This window comes from Diceros bicornis, chromosome 5 (assembly GCF_020826845.1).
Source record: "Diceros bicornis minor isolate mBicDic1 chromosome 5, mDicBic1.mat.cur, whole genome shotgun sequence".
NCBI classification, from domain to species: domain Eukaryota; kingdom Metazoa; phylum Chordata; class Mammalia; order Perissodactyla; family Rhinocerotidae; genus Diceros; species Diceros bicornis.
This window is the reverse complement of record NC_080744.1, coordinates 70,294,566-70,319,265: the sequence shown is the minus strand read 5'-3', so window position 1 is coordinate 70,319,265 and position 24,700 is coordinate 70,294,566. Positions and strand designations below refer to the sequence as shown.

Below are 24,700 nucleotides of genomic sequence, written 5' to 3'. Positions count from 1 at the left end.
TTGACAAAGTGACTCTAAAGTTTGTTTTGAAGAGTAAATAATAAAAAATAATAATGAAATTAGAAAAAACTAATGAAGAGAGACTTGCTCAATCACGTATTAGATAAAATATTAAGTACTGGCACTGGACTGGACAGATAAAGGCAAGAGAAGTTTAGAAACAGATTCATGCAACTGAGAATTTAGAATAAGTTAAATTGAGTTAAAATACTCAATAAGGAAAGGATAAGTTATTCTATTAACAGTGTTGGGAGAACTGACCATTTGGGGAAGTTAGTCTTACCTCAGATTTTTGTCAAAATAAGTTATAGGTGGTTTAAACACATCTGTTCTTGAGATTAAGAACAGAAGAACATCAGTTTAAAAAGTATTTTAAGGGCCGGCCCCGTGTCTTAGTGGTTAAGTGCACGTGCTCCACTGCTGGCGGCCCGGGTTCGGATCCCGGGCGCGCACCGACACACCGCTTCTCTGGCCATGCTGAGGCCGCGTCTCACATACAGCGACCAGAAGGATGTGCAGCTATGACATACAACTATCTACTGGAGCTTTGGGGGAAAAAAATAAATAAATAAATAAAAATTATAAAAAAAAAAAAACAGTTTTAAGAGTAAAGGCTAGTCTCGCGAGCCATGAAGGTTAGAAGTAAGAATTAAAAGCTAGACAGACACATGTTCACATCTCCAGTGGGGGGCGGGTGGGCGACATCACGAGGAAAGAGTAGTAGACATAGCCCCCTTACTTGCTGCCTCCTTTTAGAAGGTTGCCTCTAAAGATCTAAAGGTATAAGTTTTGTAATAGTAGAAATGAGGGGGGTTATTTTTCAATGTCTAAAATATTCCATTAAAAATGCTCATAAAGTAAAATGACAATATAAAATTAGGTCTAATTTTATAAAAAATTAAATATATTTACGTAAAAGAAAAAAATCAAAACCCTTCCTTCACTCTTCTATAGTCTCTGCCAGTTATCTCATAACCAAGTTTCTTGACAGAATAAGCTATATTTCCTCACCTTCAGTTCACTTAATTCATTATAATTTGGATTTTGCCTTCATCGTTGCACTAAAATTTTTTATCTCTAGTTACCAAATTCAATGACTCCTTTTTTAGTCCTAAAATTAACCTCTCTGCAGCATTTTGATACTGTTGAATGTTCCCTTGTTGAAACTTTCCTCCATTCAACAAACATTTATTACTTAATGTCCACCAGTAAAGAGCTGGTTAAATAAAAATTACCATGGATAGTTTTTTTTTATAATTTTATTTATTTATTTATTTTCCCCCAAAGCCCCAGTAGATAGTTGTATGTCATAGCTGCCCATCCTTCTAGTTGCTGTATGTGGGACACGGCCTCAGCATGGCCGGAGAAGCGGTGCGTCGGTGCGTGCCCGGGATCCGAACCCCGGCCGCCAGCAGCAGAGTGTGCGCACTTAACCGCTAAGCCACAGGGCTGGCCCAACCATGGATAGTTTTGTTTTGTTTTTTTTTGGTGAGGACGATTATCCCTGAGCTAACATCTCTTGCCAATCTTCCTCTTTTTGCCTTAGGAAGAGTGTCCCTGAGCTAACGTCTGTGCCAGTCTTCCTCTACTTTGCATATGGGACACTGCCACAGCATAGCTTGCCAAGCAGTGTGCAGGTCCATGCCCAGGATCTGAACCTGCAACCCCCAGGCCAACCAGAGCAGAGTGCGTGAACTCAACCACCGTGCCACCGGGCTGGCCCCCGTGTATAGTTTTATGATAGAATATTAGGTTGTAGTTAAAAAGAATGCAGCCAGTCTTTCCACAAGAGCACATATAACTTTCCAAGAAATGCTGAGTGAAAAAGCAGGGCACAGAATATTAACTATAATCTGGCCCCTTTTGTGTACAGTGTTATAAAAAATCTGTATCTATGCTGGTTTATACATACTTTTTTTCCTTGGATGAATACAGGAAACTGTTAGTAGTAGAACACAGAAAAGTAATTTTTAAAGAATTGACTGGCTTCTATGCCAGGCTCTTTGATACGTTGTGGGTACAAAAGACAAGTCATATCCCTCTCCTTTGGGAACTGATAATCTTTTGAGGACTTCCACCAGATCACTGTCTCCTGTTTTATCTCTTATTGCCCTGCCTTGGTCTCCTCTGAGCTCTTCTTCCTTAGTCGGCCTCTTTCTTCTCATTCTGTGGTTTCTGTGAGTAATCTCTTCTACTCCCGTTACTTAAATCATGGCCTTTCCAGGATTCCTAAATCTGTATCTCTAGCTAAAATTTATCTCCCGAGTTTCAAACCCATATATCTGTTTATATATCACATAGATCCAGGGAGTCTCAGTTGGATGTTCAAAATGATTACATCTAAATTTAAACTCCTCTGCCTCCCAGCACTCCCACCACTCCCATCATGTTTCCCCTCAGTAATTCTCTTTGTGACTGGGACAAAATGAAATAATGAAACTTGTCACACCTGCCTGAATGTGGGAACTATCTTAGAGTTCTTTTTTATACCAGTGTTTCCTGTCCCCCCGCAAACTATGTAGTAAGTTTCTAAGACCTGTACATTTACCTTCTAAATATTTTTAAATCCTTCCCCATTGGGCCGGCCCGGTGGCTTAGTGGTTGAGTGCATGCGCTCCGCTGCTGGCGGCCCGGGTTCGGATCCCGGGCGTGCACCGACGCACCACTTCTCCGGCCATGCTGAGGCCGCGTCCCACATACAGCAACTAGAAGGATGTGCAGCTATGACATACAACTATCTGCTGGGGCTTTGGGGGAAAAAATAAATAAATAAAAAAATCTTTAAAAAAAAAAAATCCTTCCCCGTGATCTCAGTTTCTTCCTCCCATCCCTCAAACACCTTTTTTGGGGGGAGCATAAAGTTGAAATTCCTGGAAGAGGTACCGTCCTGTTTTTCATGTTGCCTGGTGTGACTCTACCTCGCTGCTGCCTCTCCCGCAGCACTCCTGGAGCTTTTCCTGTGCCAGGGGCTGGAGTGTCCGGGTGTGTGTCCAGGGCTCCCTGCCTCGTCTTTATTATGTGCTTAGCACAGAACAGAGCTTATTGGATGGATAACAAATCCAAAGTGGGGCTTCGCTGCCTTTTAAGCCTGAGGATGTTTTTCAATCCTAATTTACTGCTTAACTTTTCTCATTTCTGCTTGCTTCATTGTACACTTTGGAAAGACTTGTTCTTTACTTTGTTTAACCCTGTTTATGTTTTCTTCTTCCTTCATAAACCTGCTTCTTTCTCTTCATCCCTTTTCTTGGTCAGACATCCAGGAAACTATTCCTGATCAAGTGAAGAAAGTTGTCTTACTAGCTCCAAGTCAAGTCTACTGAATATTGACCATTCTTCTTGAACCATAATTGCTAAAGTTATACATTGAAAATAATTTTTTAAACAATTAAAAACATGTTTGTGCACATAATTTACCTTGCTTACTTGCTTAAAGTAAATATGCTTACAAAACAATCTGGGTTTAAAAATGGAAAATTAACGAGTTACTCTTTGCAGTTTTCTTGGTCAGTTTTTTTTCTTTTTTTTTAGAGAAACATTTAGCCTACTAAGTGCCAAGTGTTTTCACAGAAGATTTCATTTAATCTTTACCATTATGAGAAGTTTTAATTTCCTTGTTTTACAGATGGGGAGACTCAAACTCAGGGAGTTACATACTGTATCCAAGGTCATCTAGATTCCGAGGCTCTGTCTACTAGACCGCATTTGCCTCTGTACTTTTAAATGAATATACTGTGGAATATACAATTTTATAACCCGTGTGCAACAACACTGCCTCTATTTTTTGTAGCCTCATTAATGTATTAATGTACTCTTGTCTGAAATTGTAAAGTTTCTAAGGAAAGAAGTTAGCAGCTGGAAATAGGACAATGTCTGGAGCTCCCCTTGCTCTGCCTTGTTGTTGATTACACTCTGCTAGGTATCAGTTGTAGGGATTGCGCTCAAACCATAGTAATGTTCTTATACTAGCAGCCGCTAAAAATATTTTTTAAAGGCTGTTATTTTAGCTATAGTCTGTAATTGAGCAGTAACGAACCTTTTTCATTTCCTACTGGATTGGTTACGGGAGATGTAGCATTATTCATGTCTTCTAAGGGCTCTTTAACATAATACTTATTTACTGAAATGTGTTTTGTAGCTTCGTCAGCAATTGAAGTGGTTGATATGTGAACTCTGCAGATTATATAACCTACCTAAGCACCTGGATGTTGAGATGCTAGATCAACCACTACCCACGGGTCAGGTAAAGTAAAAATTCTCAGTGTTCAAGAGGTAAAATAAATTGTCGCAAGCAAAGGTAAAACTAGGATGATTTTTCTTATTATTTCATAATTTATTTAGAACTTAGTTTTTGTTTTCCTGTTGCATTTTTTTGTTTGTTTTATTTTGGATCTAAAAGTAAGCTTTTCATTCTTTGGAGCTGCTGGTGTTTACCATGGTAGGCAAGCAGTTGTCCCCCTCCCCACCACCACCTTTTTGTTGTTGTTAATATTCCTGGTTTCCATAACTGTTCCTTGCTTCTTCAGTCATTTGCTTTTGCTTATTTATTTACCTCTCCTTAAGCCCATCTGTGCTTCTTGAGACCTAACCCAAATGTTATCTCCTCCAAGCAGCAGAAGTACCCACTAGCTCACCACCACCTCTAACTTTTCAGAATTTCTGAATTTACCTATTTGGGCATAATTTATTAACTTTGTACTATAAGAGATAAGGATTTAGCTCTTATACCACCCACTTACCCATCTACCTCCCCTTCCTAAAACATCATTATACTTAGTCATATGAATAATTACTATTTATAATTAGGACTTTGTGGTGTATGCTCTTCTATTTTGATAATTCCTTTCTTGTACAGTTTTTTGTTTTGCAGTGTCTTCCTTATAATAATAATAATTCTTAGTTTTAAAAAGTTCTGTTTTATCCCTTTTCTGTGAGATCTCCCTCTCTTCTGGAGCGTTTGGTTTTTCCACACCAGTGTTGGCGGGTTGTTCTCTGGACTGGCTATATAGCTGTCATCTTGAAACTTTTCTTGTCTCCTCTGCTAGAGTAGATCCATTGTTTCCTGATCTCATGTCACCTTTCTTGGCTTACTCTTTCTCATTTTGCCTGAGTATATCAAGTAAAATGCTAAGAAAGCATGAAGGAGTAGTACATTTCCTGAGTTCTAACTTCTGAAAAAATATGGCCTGGCCACTGTAGGTTTGAATCTTGGTTCTGCTGCTTATTAGCTGTGTTACCTAATTAGCTTGGGCTAATTACCTAGTCACTGTGTGCCAATTTCCCATTTGCAAAATAGGGGAAATAGTAGTAGTAGCTATATTTTGGGGGAGCTATGGAGATTAAATGAGTTAGTACATGTAAATCATTTAGAGCAGTGCCTGGTGCATAGTAAATGCCCAATAAATGTTAACCCTTGTAATATTCTGCCCTCACATTTGATTGGTTGAATATGTAATTCTAGGTTGAAAATAATTTTCCCTCAGAATTTCAAAGATTGTGCTCTTGTCTTCTAGCCAATGGTGTTGTTGAAGCCTGATGCCATTCTGAGTCTTACTTGTCTCTGCATGACTTTCCGGAAGCTTTTAGGAGTTTATCTTTTTCTTAATGTTCTGAAATATCAGAACAGTGTACTTGGTTGTGTTTTTTTTTTTTTTTTTTTGTCGTTGTTGCTAGGCACTCAGTATGGATGGGCCTTTTCAGATTTGGACTCTTGGCTCTTTATCCTTGGGTAAATGTTTTTGTATTTTTTTCTGTGATAACTTTCTCCTTTCTATTTTCTTTGTTCATTTTGGAATGCCTACAAATGGGATTTTAGACCTCTTCCCTTGAGTTTTTGTATCTGTTATCTCTAAATTCTATCTGTTTGTTTTTTAATTTCAAATTCCGAAAGATTTTTCTTATCTTCAACTTTTGGACATTTTATTTGGACAGTCATAACTTTAAGTTTTGTTTTAGTTATTTGTTGCTGCTTGACTAGTTACCCCAGAACTTAATGGCTTAAAACAACAATTTATTCTCTCTCTCAGGATTGGGTGAGTTGACTAGGCTTAGCTGGATAGTTTTTCTGCTGGCCTCACTGTGCAGTCAGATGGTGGCTGGGACTGGTAGTCATTTGGACACATGACTACACTGGAATGTCCAAAATGGCTTCTTCACTCACATGTTTTGGTGCCTTGGTGTTTCTTCACATGGCCCTTCTCTCCACATGGCATCTCATCCTCCACGATCTGTTCATGTGGCTTCTCTTTCTTTAGGATGGTAGTTAGAATTCTTATTTTTGGCTTTCAAGGGCACAAAAGTGGAAGTTACCAGGCCTTTTTAACGCTTAGATTTGGAACTAGCCCAGTGTCATTTCTACCACATTTATTGGTTAAAGAAAGTCAAAGAGCCAGCCCAGGTTGACTGTGAGAGGGGACCATATAAGGGGATGAATGCTGGCAGGTGTGGTTCATTGGGAGTCCTCTAGATGAACCGTAACCGAGGTGAACCGTAAGTTGTAAGAGCTTTTTCTCATTCTCTGATTGTTCCTTATTCATAGCATTTTATTTTTGTTTTATAAATATAATATATTTTTAAGTGTGTTTAAGGAGTTATTTTGGTACTCTTGTCCTCTCCTCTCCTTCTCTAGCATCATAATTTTCTCTATTAGTTTGTTTTTTCTAGTTTATCTTGGTCTTGTTTTTCTTTTTGAGACTTTCCTCAAATATCTGTTTATTCTATGTTGCTCATTCATATTTTTCTTCCTCTTTTTTTCATTTATATTTGAGAGAGGTACTGAAAGATTGATTGGGAGTTCTTTGTGGCCAAGACTTGTCAACTGATAGCTTTTAGGAGGAATTTATGCTGACTTCCAACCCCTATCCACCAGCTCTCTGTTTCCTGGTACAGTAATAAATGATGGCTGGAACTACTCGGTTTCTCTGGACATGAAATCTTATAATGTCTTGCTTGAGGTAGATACCTGTCTGTCTAGGGTCTGCTTAAGGAGGTGGGGGAGAGCAGTGTGTATTGGGGGCTGGACAGTGTGTTCTGTGTATAGGCTTTTGGTTAATCTCTTTGTTTTCAGTCCTGTCCATCCTTCCTGCTGTCTAGTGTGCCTGATGCCTCAGAGTCTAGAGCCTCTCTAAGGTGTTATGGGATAGAGTAGCCTCCTTATTATCCCCTAACCTATAGCTTTACTTGTTTGCTCCATTAATTACCATTCCTCCATTTGCTGTCATCTTCTGGCATGAATGAATTCTCTTTTCTGCTGGTAGCCCATTTCTTTTTTTTGTGTTTTTGTTGTATTCTTCACTGTAATTCTACCAGCCTCAGGAAAGAGAGAAGATGGGAGAAATATATATTCTATGTTTAATTTTCCTTCTCTAGGATGGCTGCAACTTATGGTTTTCACTTAACACTATATCATGGACACAATACATGTAGATCTACCTTGTTTTCATAACTGTGCATATAACTTCATGTAGGGGTATAATATAACTTGTGAGTTACATGAATAAATTCTTAAGTTTGAGTCATCCTTGCATTCCCATAATAAACGTTCAGCACCTACATGGGGTGGGGAGGGACCACAATGTATATGATAATATTCAATTTTGGGTTTTTTAATTTTAAGTGAGATTGTAATGTAGTTTGTTTTGTTTCCTTTTAGGCTCTTCTTGTTTCACTTCGGTGTCAGGGTTTACGCAGTCTCATAAAATGACTTGGGAAGCTTTGTGTGTGTGTTTTTTCTAAGATCTAGGACAGTTTAAATCAAATTTTCAACTGGGGGCAGTTTTGCCTCCCATGGGACATTTGGAAGTATCTGGAGATATTTTTGGTTGTCACACTGGCGGAGGTTGGGGGATGCGTTTGGCATTTTGTGGGTAAAGGGGATGTTATTAAGCATCCTACAATGTCAGGACAGGCCCCACAACAAGAATTATCTGGCCCAAAATATCGGTAGTTTCAAGGTTGAGAAACCCTAGTTTAAATAAACATCTGAGCCTGATCCATTTTTCTTTTCTTCTGTGACTTAGTCTGTTCAGATTTCCTGTTTCTTCAGTCAGTTTTAGTAATTTTAGATTCTAAAAAAGTGATGACTTCATCTGTACTTCTGAAGCTGTGGTGAGATGTGCAGAGTATTCACTTTTTGCATCATCTTCATCTGTAGTTACAATCCTCTTTTCATTCTAAACTTGTTTTCTTTATCTTGATTACTTGTCAGAAGCTTGTCTGTTTTATTATATTGGTCTTTTGAAAGAATCAGCTCTTATTTTTATTATTTAAATCTAATTTTTTTTTTTAATTTTTAGCTCGAGTCTTAATTTTCCTTCCTTTTTATTTTCTAGTTTGTTGGATCAGTGTGATTTAAATAGCTTTTTTAACAAACATGTAAGACTACATATTCTTTTGAGTGCTGCTTGACTTTATTGCACAGGTTTTAAAATACAGTAAATTTATTTTCTAAATAGTTTGTATTTCCTAAGTAGTTTGATTCCATCTTTTCTTCATATTACTCTTGTTATATTTCACAAGAAAAGGTTTTAAATAATATATATTGAAAACATATAAATAGAGGTTTACTAGTGTAACAGATAGCTATAGTGAATACCTGGAAACCACCACCTAGCCACCAGCCGGGTGAAGAAACAGAACATTGCTAGCACTGGAGAAACCTTCTGCAGGCTCTTTTCAGGTTATCATTCCCTTGTATGCTAATCCTTTCCTTACTGTTCTCTAGTTTTATCACTCATTTATGCATTCCTAAACAATATGGTTTAGTATTGCGTGTTTTTGATCTTCATATTGAGTCATATATGTATTCTTTCATGTCTGTCTTCTGCTCAACATTGTGTGTTAAAGTCATTCATATTGTTTGTAGCTATAGTTCTTTTTCTTGCTGTATTTATTCTGTTGTTTGAATATACTGTATTTATCCATTTGACTGTTTATAGACATTTGGGTTGATTCTGTTTGCTATTAGGAACAGTGCTACCACAATCATTCTTGTCCATATTTTATGGTATACCTGTGTAAGCATTTCTCTAGGCACATACTTAGGAGTTGGATTACTGGGGGCATCAGGGTCAATTTCTTCTTAATCTCCAGGGTTATTTAGGAAAGAAATTTTTCAACCTTCTCAGGTGCCTTTTGGGCTATTTTCAGTTTTTCAGTGTGGTCAGAGAATATGGCCTATAACATCTCAGCTGAATTATCAGCAATTGCTTACACTTAACCATTGGTGTTACTGTTGTCTTTGCTTATTGCTGTTTCTTGTATTCCATAGTTCCCCGCCTCTGAAATACATCCCTGAATAATGTCCTCTGGTTTTTTCTAGAAAGGATTTGTGGGGATGTGTATGGAGAGGGTGCCTTGAATACTCAGTGTCTGTTTTTATTATTCATTCAACATATATCTGTTGGACTCTGTGTAAAGTACTATGTGTAGGTGCTGAGGATCCAGTGTTGAGCAAACACAGATATGGCTCCTGTCCTGGTGGAACTAGATTTAGAATTCTAAGTTCATAGTTGAGTCTCTTCCAGGTTCTTTATGCTTTTATCTTCCAGTATTTATTGTTACAGATGAAAAGTCTGATGCCTGTCTGATTCTTACTTCTTTCTCTGTATTTTATTTTTTCTTTCTAGAAGTCGCTTTTTTCTGTAACTGTGAAGTATGGGGTTTTACTTTTCAATATTCTTTTGGGGCATTCATAGCCACTTGATATTCTGAAGTCTTTCTTTAGTTTGGCAACGTTTGTCTCTTTTATTTCTTTCCCTCTGTCTTCTGGATGAATACTGGATGAATATTAGATCTCTGTATTCCTATCTTCCATTTCCCTTAACTCTATCATTATTTCCGTCTCCTCTTTTTTTCCCCTTCCATCTCCTTTTTCCCTACATTTTAAGGGAATGTCACAATTTGGTCGTCTTCTTAATCATAAGTGTTTAGTTCATTCAAGTCCATTGTGCTCTCTGACCTCTACTGAGTGTTTTTTTTTTTTTTTCTTTCTTTGAAGGAGGAATCATTTTGATTTCCCAGAACTCTTTTGTCCTTTGCATAGTAATCTTTTTATATTTTGTGGATGCAGTATCTTCTCAATTACTGCTAAAGATTCCAATTAGATTTTTTTATTTCCTTCATTAATAATGCTTCTGGTCACTTGTTCTGCCTGTTCGACTTGGTGCCTTTAGTTCAGATTGCTAGTTTTCTTCAACTACCTGCCCATTTATAAATGGAGTATATACCATTGATCATATCAGTTGTTGATCTGAGTGTCCTCAGCAATGATCTGGTTTGCACACCAGTGCTCTGCCTATGGCACGTGAACGGAGAGGTGCTGGCAGGTGGACCTTCCAATGCCTGAGTAAAAGGAAGAGATGAGTCTCTTATGAGATTTTGCTGCTGTGTTATGTTAAAAAAAATTCTGCCATTTCTCTCTGGTTCTGACCCCCACACTAAGAGGCCATCAAGGTAGGCATCCTATGTAGGAGAGTGGTCCTTACCACCTATAGTTTGAACAAATACAGCAAGAATTTCTGGGGAAAAAAAAAAATCCTACTAACTTTATGTACTGTGTCCTGGAGAACTACACTGTGGTCCAGGAAACTTGTCTTTTTGAACTCTGCCAAAACTAGGTCTGAAGGCCCTTCCTAAAACCCCATTAGATTCATCGTGAATGAGTGGTAAATTGTGTCTTGTGGAGAAGTATTCTGTGGTAAATAACATGTTGTAAACAAGAAAAATAGCTCTTTAGTAGTGATCATTTTATAATTTTTAGTTTTGTGCAATGTATATTTCTTTGTAACACATTTGACCTTTTTAAATGTAAAGTAGTTGAATTTATGGAAAGATTTATGCTGTTCAAAGTTAAAAAGGTAGATATTTTAAGGAATCCATGATTTGGGTTATTTATTTATTTATTTATTTTTATTTTTTTATTTTTATTTTTTATCAAGGAAGATCAGCCCTGAGCTAACATCCATGCCAATCCTCCTCTTTTTGCTGAGGAAGACTGGCTCTGAGCTAACATCTATTGCCAATCATCCTCCTTTTTTTCCCCCAAAGCCCTAGCAGATAGTTGTATGTCATAGCTGCACATCCTTCTAGTTGCTGTATGTGGGACGCTGCCTCAGCATGGCCGGAGAAGTAGTGCATTGGTGCACACCCGGGATCCGAACCCGGGCCGCCACTAGTGGAGTGCGCGCACCTAACCGCTAAGCCACGGGGCTGGCCCCATGAGTTATTTATTTTAAGTAAAGAAGCCATTGACCTTATACACATAGCCATATGTATAAAATATTTTCTTATTTTAAATTATAATATGTTTTTAAAATTTTTTCAGTTTTGGTTTATATTTCACTAATTGCCTTTGTTTATTCCTAAGACATATAAGTTGAATTGTTCAAAATTATTTCTTTTTTAAAAGCTGATAGATATTATGTGTCAAATCAAAGTTGATTAAAAAGTAAATGTTTCAACTCTAATGAGCTTTTAGTGGAATTGTGGTGACAGATGGTTAGATAGTTTGTCCCTAAAGTCTTCTAATATACTCAGTGTGTGCTTATTTATTCTGTGTAGCGCTGGCAAATTCTTTTTCCTTTTCAGAATGGGACAACAGAAGAAGTGACTTCAGAAGAGGAGGAAGAGGAAGAGATGGCTGAAGTAGGTATTTTATGTAAGAATAACATTTTATAAATATCTTCATTTTTGAACATTTTAGTAATTCTCTAATCTCCTTTATAAACCATTGTTAATGTGGAATAATGAAAAGCACATTGTATTTGGAATTGGATATAATTCTAAAATCTGGCTTTACCTCTAATTAAATGGTATGCTTTTGAGCAAATTGCTTATCTGATGTCCTTGGATTTGATTTCCTTGAAAATAAGAGTTGATAACATTTAGCACTAAAATTATATTTACATTTAATAGCAATCAATACTTAACCTATATTGGGTTATTTTTAAGAAGAGAAACTACTAAGTTTAAAAAGTTCCATGTTTGAATAAAAGGAGAATTTGAGAACATTTCAGGGACTACTCACTGGAAGTAAGGAAACTATCTCACATTGAAAAAATCATCTAAGAATTTCATCGGACAAATTTCAAAGACATTGAGCTTAGGCAAGTTTAGTTGCCAGTCATTGATACAATTTTAGGAGGTTTTCAGGCTCTGAAGCTTTGCATTTAAATGTAAACTTTAGAATGAAGATCTGTGTTTCTACATTGAGCAGATAAAAGGTATTTGAATTCTATGGTCTTGATTTTAAAACATTTTTCTGTTTTGGATCTTAGAATTAATTCAGGTTATTGCCTTATTTTCTTGATTTGGAAAATTTTACATCTAAAATATGCTTCTTAGAATGCCTTAGAACTAAAGAAGTAGTTGTGGGTTTGTTTTTGTTTTGTGAGTTGGGGAGTAAAATAATTAACGTTGTTCAACTAGAGTGACTTTTTTGGGCTTGAGAGTTCGTTTTTAATGTTTTTGTGTATTTTAACTTAGGTGGAATAAACTGCATGAAAACATTAAACCTTTTCCATGAGTCCAGTATACAAATGAAGTAGACATTGTACTCAAAGAGTTTATGTACCTTTCTTTTTTCCCTCACAAGGTAATATAAAGAAGGGAAAGCAACATTTAGGGGAATCTAGAAAGGTAGGAGACTGGACATTTGTAGATGTCAGGTTAGGATAGGGGAAAAGAAGATACTGTAAAATAATGTGCTAAAAAAGGCTGGGAACAACCTTGGGCATGGTGTGTTTGGGTGCATTGGATACTGTCCTTTTGGGAGAAGATTGATGTGTTGGAGTCAAAGAAAGCAAGGTTGACTGGAAAAGGCAGATGGCTAAAAGTCTTGAATTAGAGACAAACGTTTATATATTGGTCATAAGCAGAGAATACTGTGCTGAGAATATTGTTTTATAAGGATGATGATGAATTGTGCTCTGTGCTGACTAATACTCAAGTGAAGAAGTTTTGTGGATAGGAATGTGGCTGAGGTTGAGGGTATAGGAGAAAATACAGGCTAAGGGCATTAGTGAGAACTCTAAAGAAAACAAATGTGGGATGGAAGATCGGGGCTAAAAGGTGCAAACTAGGGGAAGGGAGCTCCATGAAGCATGGAGTCATGGACAGGGGCTGAATAAGAAGGGAATGATAGGAGTTGAAGAGATGGCAGTTCAAGAAAAAGACCATTGAATGTGCATGCAAGTGGTCATTAACCTAGTCTAGAAATCACAGTGAATTAGTCTGCTTGAAAAAATGGAGATAGTAAGTATAAACTACTCCTTTAGAGATTTTGATGATTGAAGTAAAGAGAAGTAAGATAATAGAAAAAAGTTAGGATTAAAAAAATTCTGCATAGATTTGTATATGTGTAAGAGCAGATGAAAAAGGAAAGGAGGGAAGAGAATGATGTGGTGATTAAAGATGTTGGCCTAGAGATATTATTCAAATTCTTTTTCTAACTTTTTTCCTAATTATAAAAATCAATAGGTGCTCACTACAGAAAACTTGGAAAAGAAGGAAAGGTACTAAATGTCTCTAGAGATAACTATTAATATTTCAGTATATGTCCTTCTAGTCTCTTTCTTTCTGTGCTTATTTTGGCATAATTGAGATTCTATATATTCAATTTTGTGTTCTGTGTTTTTTATTTCATTACTGGTACAGAAGAAACTGTTATGCTATGTTGGCATTTTAATGGTCTTCTGGTATTCGATGGAATTAACTGTTCTAGTAATTTTGCACATGCAGATTTTGTATTTGTTTTTGTGGTTATAAAGTTGAAATAGGCACCTTTATGCCTAAATATGTGTTTACATTTTAGACTAGTTTCTTACAATAGATTTCTAGAAGTTGAGTTACTAGAACAAAGTATGAATAATTACGGTTCTTGATACTTGGTGCTAACTGTTTCAAAAGTTCCTCTTAATAGGAGATTTAAAAGATGGCCTATTTGGTAATAGTTACGACCTGGTAAGCTATTAAAATATGCTTTACTCAGATTCTAGCTTTTTTTTTTTTTTTTTTTTTTTTGTGAGGAGATCAGCCCTGTGCTAACATCCGCCAATCCTCCTCTTTTTTTGCTGAGAAAGACGGCCCTGGGCTAACATCTGTGCCCATCTTCCTCCACTTTATATGGGACGCCGCCACAACATGGCTTGCCAAGCAGTGCATCGGTGTGCGCCCGGGATCCGAACCAGCGCACCCTGGGCTGCCGCAGTGGAGCGTGCGCACCCAACTGCTTGCACCACCGGGCCGGCCCCCAGATTCTAGCTTTTAAACAGAATATAGGATATAAAATTTGAGTTGAGTGTCAAGGCTTTTTTCCCCTCTACATAGAGTACGTGTATTCTCTCTTTTCTGTTCCCTGTTGAGTCAAGAATAATTTAACTTTTGGCATAAGCTTGAATAAGCTAAAATTTTATTATTTTTGTAGGATATAGAAGACTTGGATCACTATGAGATGAAGGAAGAAGAGCCTATTAGTGGAAAAAAGTCAGAGGATGAAGGAATTGAAAAAGAAAACTTGGCAATATTAGAGAAAATTAGGAAGACTCAGAGGCAAGACCATCTAAATGTAAGTGTGTGTAAATATCTAGAACCTGGACTTTTGCAGGTAAGTAGTTATAGGTAATAATATAATTACAGGACAGTTGATTAGGATACCAATCTCAGTTGCCCTCCTCCATCCCTGCCTTGGTTGTGGATTCAGCCATTTGTTTTGTTGCCTGAGTTGTGTGGGTTTTTTTTTTTTTTTAACATTTCTCATCTATTGATAGCCACATTCTACCCTGTTCATCTGCTTTTTACATCCTGGAATCATCTACTATTCACTGTATAATGTCCCCTTTCCAGCCTGTTTATGCTGTTTTCTCTGCTTATCCTCCTCCTATGGGATCTGTATATTTGAATTTGGTCTCTCGTATAAAGTACAATTCAAATTCTTTCTTCTCCATGAAGCTGCCATCTGGTCTGTCCTGCTCTGACCAAATCAAAAGTAACTTTTCTTTTGGCTTAACATTTCTTTTATGTGAAATAGCCTGGGGGAGTGAAATGAACACTGAGTTTGGGGACAAACACAACTATGTGGCTTCAGTTTCCTCAACTCTAAAATGTGGACAATACATACCTTTTGGATAATTGCTGTGAAGAATAAATAAATGAGAATGATGTATATAAAATGCCCAGAGTAGGGAAACATCAAATGAGAGTCTAGCTGTCTGTCTCAACACTTAGTACTTACTTACTGCCTTGTATTAGAGCTATTTATCAACCATGAAATCTGAGGACCAGTTCCTTTATCTTGGGCATAGGTTCTCAAACACAGGGAATGAATTGTTATGCAAGCAGATGCCAAGTGTTGTAAACGGGTAGATTACTCTCCCTCTTTCAGTCTTACCTACTGTATTAATTTAATTGGCAAATCTTTTTTTTCAGAGAGCAAAGAAGTTTAGCCCAGCCCTTATCTTGATTATTTAAAAAAATAAGCTTGTGGCATCTAAATTAATGATATTTACTGTACTTTCTATGTCTTGTGATTGCTTTCAGTCTGTATGTTAGAACAGCTACAAATTATTAAACACTTTCACGTGACAGACACTAACCTAAGTACTTTAAACTTTATATATCTTCCCATTTAATCTTCATATCACTGTGTGAAATATTCTCCCTGTTCAATAGATGTCAAACTGGATTTTAAACCAGTTAAGTAATGTGTTCAAGGTCACACAGCTAGGAAGTAACGTCTTTGTAAACCTGATTTTTTCCCCCCTCAAAGTGTAGTGTAGCGATTAACATTTTATATTTTACATGCTCAGGTTTTTTTTTTTTTTTTTTTTTTTTTTTTTTTTGTGAGGAGATCAGCCCTGAGCTAACATCCACCAATCCTCCTCCTTTTTTGCTGAGAAAGACGGCCCTGGGCTAACATCCGTGCCCATCCTCCTCCACTTTATATGGGACGCCGCCACAGCATGGCTTACCAAGCAGTGCGTCGGTGCGCGCCCGGGATCCGAACCAGCGAACCCCGGGCCGCCGCAGCAGAGCGCGCGCACTTAACCGCTTGCGCCACCGGGCCGGCTCCATGCTCAGGTTTTTTTAATCAAAAGGCATTCCAAATGTTTTTGTCTTATGATAAACAGTTCCATTCATATTCAGTCTTAGGATAAGATATTGGTGTATTTTCATTTTTAAAGAAGTCCCAACACTGAAAAGAATTGAAACCAAGTGCATGCAGGCAAACATGTTATTTCTCAATTTCTTAATAGGTAAACTAGACCCTCAGTATAACATTCTTGCTTATAGTCTGATTAATGGAACTGTACTTTAGTTAATAATGTATCCTGGTGAAGGTCTTCTAGTATTTTCAAAAATCTATGGGGCCGCCACACACCTATTAGAATGGCCAAAATCAGAAACACTCACACCACCAAATGCTGACGAGGATATGGAGCAACAAGAACTCTCACTTATTCCTGATGGGAATGCAAAATGGTCCAGCTTTGGAAGACTGTCTGGCAGATTCTTATAAAACTAAACCTATTCTTAGCATGTGATCCAGCAGTTACGCTCCTTGGTATTTACCCAAATGAATTGAAAACTTAACGCCCACACAAAAACCTGCACAGGGATGTTTATAACAGCTTTATTCATAATGGCCAAAACTTGGAAGCAACCAATATATCTTTGAGTGGGTGAATGGACAAATGAACTGTGGCACTTCCAGACAATGGAATATTATTCCCTGCTAAAAAAAGAAATGGGCTGTTAAGACACGGAGGAACCTTAAATCCATTTTACTAAGTGAAAGAAGCTAGTCTGAAAAGGCTACATACTGTATGTTTCCAACTATATGACATTCTGGAAAAGGCAAAACTATGGAGACAGTAAAAGGATCAGTGGTTGGCAGGGGTTGGCAAGGGGAGGAGGATGAATAGGCAGAGCATGAAGGATTTTTAGGGCAATGAAAATACTCCGTATGATACTATAATGATGGATATATGTCATTATACCTTTGTCCAAACCCATTGAATGTACGGTACCAAAAGTGAACCTTAAGGTAAATTAGGGACTTCAGGTGATAATGAAGTGTCAATGTAGATTTATCAGGTGTAAGAAATGTTCCCTCTGGTGAGGAATGTTGATAATGAGGTAGACTGTGCATTGTTGGGGCAGTTGTATGGAAAATCTCTACCTTCCTCTCAGTTTTGCTGTGAACCTAAAACTGCTCTAAAAACATAAAATCTTAAAAAAAAGAAAAAATAATTAAAAAAAAATCGATGGAGTTTGAAATAGGCTCATACTCAATTCTAGGCTATTGGAAGGGCCACACTGATATGAACATATTGGTTAGACTTTTCTTTTTTCAGATGATAAGAAATAGTAAATGAACCAGACTTGTCCCCAATTTTATATTCTTCAAACTTCATAATCCTTGATTTAATTAAACTTTTTTGACTTCTTAAAATTTTGAGCAGTGATCCATTTTTACAATCTCATTGTAAACTTTTATTTCAGTTTCAGATACCTTAAATCTTTAGTTATTTGATTCAATAGATCCTGGTAAACAGCAAAGTTTATATTTCAGGGTGCAGTGTCTGGGTCTGTGCAAGCTTCCGATAGACTTATGAAAGAGCTCAGGGACATATACAGATCACAGAGTTATAAAACAGGTAAGACCTCAGGATCTCTGCTGTCTCTGTTGTCCTTATGCTATTTTCCATTTTCAAGTGGTAAGCTTCATTTCTCGTAATATAACTGGACAGAAACAGAAGTGTTTATTAACTTGATTTTAGGTGGGGGTTAAAATAGGATGTTTACTTGTTTTTTTGGATTTTTAAAAATTATTTTTATGGAGACATCATATTTTTTTATCTTCTTGCTGATGGGAAGGAACTCTTGTATGATTTTTATCTTCTGAGAAAAGTATAAGTCATATCTGCTTTGGAAAAGTAAATAAAATGAATATACAGTCATGCACCACATAACGACATTTTGGTCATTGACGGACTGCCTGTACAACGGTGGTCTCATAAGATTAGTACTGTATAGCCTAGGTGTGTAGTAGGCTATACCATCTAGGATTGTGTCAGTACAAACATCTATGATGTTTGCATAACAACAAAATCACCTAAGGACACATTTCTCAGAACATATTCCCATCATTAAGCAACACATGACCGTATTGTACAAAACACTATTGCCAAGTTGATTTTTATGATTTTTTTCCTTTTTTTTGAAAACAACATAATCAGCTCTTACTGTAGAGGTAGTTATGGTATTACTTTAAAAATAGATGGTGTTTTTTTCTTCATTTCAGTGTTTGACTTAAGAGTGTTCTTTCTTACCCAACAAGATTTAAATATTGTGGAACTTCTCTACTTGAAGTAAAATTCTCTTATGTTGTTATAGAGATTCTAACAGTATTAAATAAGGGAAAGGGCCAAACTTTAATTTGGTTGAAAAGGTAGCATTATGATCCATTCAGAAATTCTCAGAGTGATCAAATGTAAATCATTAGTGCTTACTTAAAATAAAAACAAAAAACAAGCAAAAAAACCCCTGCTGTATGTAGTGCAAGATAAGCCAAACTTGTTTCTGAGTTATTAGGAATTTTGGTGTCCTAACGGTTTTTCTTATAAGAAGTCTAAAAGTTTATCTGTAGAAACTTAATAGAATACAGTTAAAGATTTGAATACTGGTTTATCTTTAAATGTTAAATAATCACTTGTTTGTTATAACATGTTTGTAGTATCAAAAAATAAAAAAATTAATAACTAGGTATAGGGTGGAATTGGTTAAATTATGGTATATCCATGAAACAAATTACTACAGTTATTAAAAAGATTGACAGTAGATTTCTATATTCAGAGTTGGAAAGATGCCCCAGAAAGTTGAAGAAAGATTTTAAAACTATGTATGTAGTGGAATTCCATTTTTATAGAAATGTTTGCATGTGCTTAGAAGAAAAGTCTTAAGTACATATGATTTTGCATAATCTTTTTTTCTTCCACTCACAGGTAATGGGAAACAGTTTCTCAACTCATTAAAGAATCCTCTCCATTGATGGCTTTAATTATCTGTTAATGACATAAGATATTCGGCTCCAGTGGCAAAATATTTACAATATAGCTTAGTTGTTCTGTGTTTTAATAGCAAAATTTCTAGCTTTTGCTGGCTATTCAGTGTATACATTTACACCAAAGTACTAGTTATAAGATCAAATGAAGAGTAACTAACATGCCCTATATCTTTACAGGGATTTATTCAGTGGAACTCATAAATGACAGTTTATATGACTGGCATGTTAAATTGCAGAAGTAAGTGGCTTTTTATGCTAACCAACTCTCTGTAGTGGTAGACTTTCACAATGGAGATTTTCTTTCCCCTTAATTTTGATACCTTTATACCGTGGCTTTTACTTAGAACTTTAGACCCTATTTCTATAGAAATAGTTCTCAAGTTGTTAAAATGAGCTATTTCTTAGGCTTACTAGTTAAAGTGAGAAAGAGGAAGGAGAAAACGAAGGACCAGCTGTAGGATAAAGTGTTTCATGGAGTTAGTGAGACAGTTGGGAACTATAGAAATAAAAGCATAATTAATAATTTGAGATTGATTGTGGTAACCAGTTTATATTTGAAATAAGGGATTTGAGTAGGACCTGACTATATAGAAAAGTTGTAGACAAATTTAGATTTTGTTAGTGATTTCATTTTTTCTGGTCTTGTCCATGGTAAATTTGTCTCCTTGAATCCCTTGTCTAATAATACAATTTTAAAGAAGCAGATTAAGTTTTTTTTTGAGTTCCTGAGAAAATTATGTACATATGACCATTTCCTTTAGAATAACTGCTAACTTTGGATACCCTTAGGAGAACAGATTTAGATGACTGTGATCTCTTTTTGGACATTTAATCCCAAGGAGTGGGAGGCTATAGTGATTTGTTTTTCCAGGGATCATAGAGCAGTTTTAGACCATCTCTGTTTGGAACTTAACCCTAGGGGCTCTGTTTTAGCTCTTGGACTGGTTCATTTTTGAGGTTAGTAAGAAAAAATCTCTGACTTTTTGTTTGAACTGTTTTTTGTTTTATAATTCTTAGGGTCGATCCTGATAGTCCTTTGCACAGTGATCTTCAGATCTTAAAAGAAAAAGAAGGCATAGAATATATTTTGCTTAACTTCTCTTTTAAGGTAAGAAAATTGTAAGGGGACTCCATATGCTTCTAATGGGAATGTATATTTGGACAACTGCTTTGGAAAATAATTTGGTATTACTTGGTAAAATAGAAGATATTCATAACCTGTGGTTCAGGAATTCTCTTCCTAGGTATATGCTGTGCCAGAAATGAGTACTTAGGTGCACCAAGAGACATATGCAAGAATGTTCAGAGCAGCATTGTTTGTAATAACCCCAAATAAAAATAACCCAAGTGTCTGTTCCAGTAGAATGGAGAACTGTGGTATTCTTAAAATGGAATAGAGCTATGTGCAGCAAGATAAATGAATCTTAAACACAATGTTGAGCAAAAGAAACCAGACCACAAACTTGTTTTGTAAGATTTCATTTATATAGAGCTCAAAAATAAGTAAAACTAAATTATATTGTTTAGGGCGTGCATTCTCAGTGGACGCAGTATCACCCAAAATGGAGTGAAAATTGGTCCTTGGAGTGAAAAAATCTTAGATGTTATAATGGTCTGTGGCCCTTCAAGGGGCCAAGTACGTAAACAGATACACAGTATGTCTGTGGTGTTAAAATTTCTTGGGGGGCGGAATTAAGAAAAAGTATTTCTAAAAAGGTTTCTCAGTGGGGCAAAAATGAAAAGAAGGCTGAGAAATACTGATTTATGGATTCATATTTGGGCGATAAAACTATCAAGAAAAGTAAAGGTGTTAATACCATAAAGTTTAGGATGGTGAGTACATCTGCTTGAGGAGGAGAGAGTTATGAGCTGAAAGGGACATCTGGGGCCTTCTGGGATACTGGCTATATAGTCTCTTTCTTGACCAGGGTGGTGATTACGTGGACACATCTTTTACAGTGATGTGTAATGATGTACCTTTATATTTTATACACTTTTCTGAATTTGTGTTATATTTAATAAATTTTCTTTAAGATGCTAAAAATAAAGGGTAAAGAAGAAAAGCAGTGGAATCTAGATAAAATGTAATGATTTAATGTGGAATTTGGATAAATATAGTGGTTTTAAATCTTTTGTTAAAAAAGACTAGGAAGTGTTTCTAAGGAGTTATATTTGAATTATGTGGAGCTTTTTTTTGACTTGTTCTTTTAAATTGAGAAGAAAAATTTATGCAACAATTGTCTTGCAGATATATATATTTTTCCATTTCAGTTAGGTAGACTTCAATGCATTAGGTGCTGTGGAAGGCTTGAGAACATGGAGGCATCTATAATTTAATCCCTGTTCTTCAAGAGCCTGTAGTTTTCTGGGGAGAAATCTGTGATGAAGGCTCTAGGGCTTTGGAGATCGTGATGAAGAGTCTGGTATCTTACCTGTTTGCAGTAAAGAACCAGTAGAGCTTTTGAGGCAGGGGCATGATTGACCTGTTAGGCTTTTTATTTTATTTTTTTAAAACAATGATTATGCCTTCAGCATCAGAGTAGGGTTTGGTAATAGGATAGAGTAGATTTCTGGGAGACTAATTGAGAGCTTTGATTTTAATCTGGGCAAGGAGTAATGAAGGTTGGTGGTGGTTGAAATAGGTGAGAGTGGATGGATATGAGGTGTTTTGAAGGAAGCAAAGACATGAACGAATACTTCCTTTATACTTGCAAAAGGAGTAATTTTATGAAAGCATCTTACTTAACTTTTGTGTGTATTTATTCTTATTTGGGGATATATCCTCATTTATGATTGAACTTTCTTCAAATAGCCCAAGTGTCAAGTGTCAGTATTTTCCCTCAGTTTTGTTATTGTAGAAACTATTGTGGTTGTCAACTGGGTTATCTTCCTAGAGAGTGAATCTGGTATATATTTACTGAAGTTGCTAATGACTGCATTTTTACTGATTTGTAGGGTGAAAAAAAACAGAAAGGTATCTTTTAAAAAAAAAAATACATGCAGAATATGGTTAGCCTGAAAAATCTAATCATGTTAAATCATATGCCAATGTGCCCAACACCAAGCTTAAGAAATAGAACCTTGTCAGTACTTTTGAAACCCCCTGTGGGCCTCTCCCCTCTCACTTCCTCCTTGAGGGGTATCTTTGAGAGAATATGAAATCTTGACCAGGGAACTGAAGGACTTGTGACTGCAGAAAGTGTTTCATTAAATTTTCCTGCTCTAGGTAGAACTTTAGGGCGGGGACAATCTGGGAAGTAGATGGCTGAAATCCTGTTGGATTTGTTTCTGGACCATGCTTCCTGATACCAGAAAGAAGGGCCCTTGCTAGGGTTGGAGTATTTCTTAAGAGGCCTGGGAAGAATGTGATTGCCCTGAGCTAACTGACCTTGTGAAGAGGACCTTAAACTAAATTGCCAAGTTGTTAGTATCAGGATTCAAAAACTTTGGAGGATAGCAGGTATGACTCAGGAAGAAGGATTCACAGGAAGGAGCGTGAACAGTATTTATGGCCTCAGATGACCACAGTGACGATGTGAGAGACATGAATAATAAAAAATGGAACTTGAGTATAGCATAACACAAGTATGGGGATGGGGATAGGGGCAGGAGGGAATGGGATCTATTAGGTTTGTCAGCAATTTGGTAAATCCATCATGCTGTGCTTTTAAGGAAGTGGTATTCTGGCTTTTCAGGCCACATCTGAGTTGCTGAGTTGAATTCTGAGGTAGTACTTTAAGAAGGGTTTATTTAGACAAATTTGGGTTCATTTAGAGAATAATAGCAAGAATTGGAAAGAGATTCCATTCCATGTCCTAAGATAGCTGATTAAATTGTGGATATGGAGCGGAGAACATGGGAGTTCATGATAGTTTATCTTCAGCTATTTGAAGGGCTGTGTATGTGGAAGCATTAGTTTGATTTTGTTTTTGATGAACATAAGGCATGACATTAGAACTAGTAAGTCAAACTAAAGAGGTGATTTTCAACTCGATATAAGAAAGCGATTTGTAACTATTTAGAGCCATCCGGAGATATAGTCTTTCAAAAATAGAATGTTTCTCATCATTAAGAATAGCTTGGAAGGCCAAGATGTTGTATGGGAAATCAGATAACTTTATGAGATCCTTGTAAACCCTGAGATTCTCAGTTTCTGAGTTAGTTTACTATTTTAACAGTCATCCTCAAGGCTGCCTGCCTACCGCCTAGGAAACTCCTTTTTATTTCTGTAAAATCTTGATTACTGAGTTCCACAGTACAGTTTATGGAATAGAACCCCTGGGTTTTGATGAAGAAGAGTTACTCTGGGGAATTACTTAAAATGGAGGTAATTCTCACTGCCACATAATCAATTAAAAGAGGTTTTGTAGTCACTCCTTTGGGATCACATATTTAAAGATCTAAAAAATAGGGGGCTGGCCCCTTGGCGTAGCGGTTAAGTGCGTGCACTCCGCTGCTGGCGGCCTGGGTTCGGATCCTGGGTGTGCACCGACGCACCGCTTGTCAGGCCGTGCTGTGGTGGCGTCCCACATAAAGTGGAGGAAGGTCCGCACGGATGTTAGCTCAGGGCCAGCCGTCCTCAGCAAAGAGAGGAGGATTGGCGTGGATGTTAGCTCAGGGCTGATCTTCCTCACAAAAAAAAATAAAATAAAAAATAAATAAAAAATAGGAGATTAAATGAAGTTGTACTTTACCAAGCTTTGCATCTATGTCTTTCATTATATCTGTTAAATTATAGATGAAAGTTGAACTACTTATTTGGAAATGGATTATAATAACTGTCATTAAGTTGGTATCTTGTGTGCGTAGATTTCTTCTTTTTCTACCTTGCAGTAGAAATCTAAGATCATCTGTGTGCTTTTTATCTTCCTCTCCTATTAGGATTGAATTCATAGTTTATATGTTCCTCAGAATCTTATTTGAGGCTGGGTAGAGGTAGGGAGTTAAAGTAAGTTACTGGAATTATGCTGCTTATTCTTCCAGTTAAAACTGTATTTTTGTGTTCCTTGGAAATAATTGGATGAAACAAATGTTTGGTTAGCTCCCTTAACCTCAAATTGTTTTTTTAAAAGGCATTAGTTGTTTCCTTATCCCCTTTTATTTGAACAAATTGGAGGTAATTTCTCTTAGACTTCCTGACATATCTTCATTAAAAGCAATCTGCCTTTTCCCTACCCCACTGCTGTAGGAAAGTGAGAGGCCACCTTCCTGGCCTCCTGGCCACCAAGAGACTGACCTCTAATGCTCTTGGCCACCTCAGCTACCATCTTTGCTTGAGTTCATTAAGAGAAAAAGCTCTTGTTCTTCTGGAAACCTTAGTTTGTAGGACTGAGAATTTGAAAAAGGGAATTATGTTTGGGAGCCTGAGAATTAGCTGAGGTTTTTTTCTCTCATCTTCTCTTCATACAGTTTTATCAAGTCTGATGATCTTTGCTGTCTAATTGGAGCAATTAGTCTATTTGTATTTACTGTTATTATTGATATTTGGGTTTAAGTCTACCATCTTGTAAGTGCTTTCTGTTTGTCCTTCTTGCTCCATGCTCCTTTTTCTCTTTCCTTTGGATTTTTTTTTTTTATTACTCCAGTTTCTCACCTCTGTTATCTTGGTACTTATTATACATTCTTTTACTCTTCTTTAGT

General features: G+C 36.6%; 1 protein-coding gene across 1 annotated transcript in view; it reads left to right on the top strand.

Moving 5' to 3' along the window:
- Positions 1–24,700, top strand: part of UBE2Q2 (ubiquitin conjugating enzyme E2 Q2) — a 61,210-nt gene that overhangs the window by 14,656 nt on the left and 21,854 nt on the right. Inside the window, exons 3-8 of the mRNA XM_058542162.1 lie at positions 4,136–4,240; positions 11,584–11,640; positions 14,420–14,560; positions 17,567–17,651; positions 19,238–19,298; positions 20,078–20,168. Of these exons, the coding sequence (XP_058398145.1) occupies positions 4,136–4,240; positions 11,584–11,640; positions 14,420–14,560; positions 17,567–17,651; positions 19,238–19,298; positions 20,078–20,168 (540 nt within the window). The remainder of the gene's footprint in view (positions 1–4,135; positions 4,241–11,583; positions 11,641–14,419; positions 14,561–17,566; positions 17,652–19,237; positions 19,299–20,077; positions 20,169–24,700) is intronic.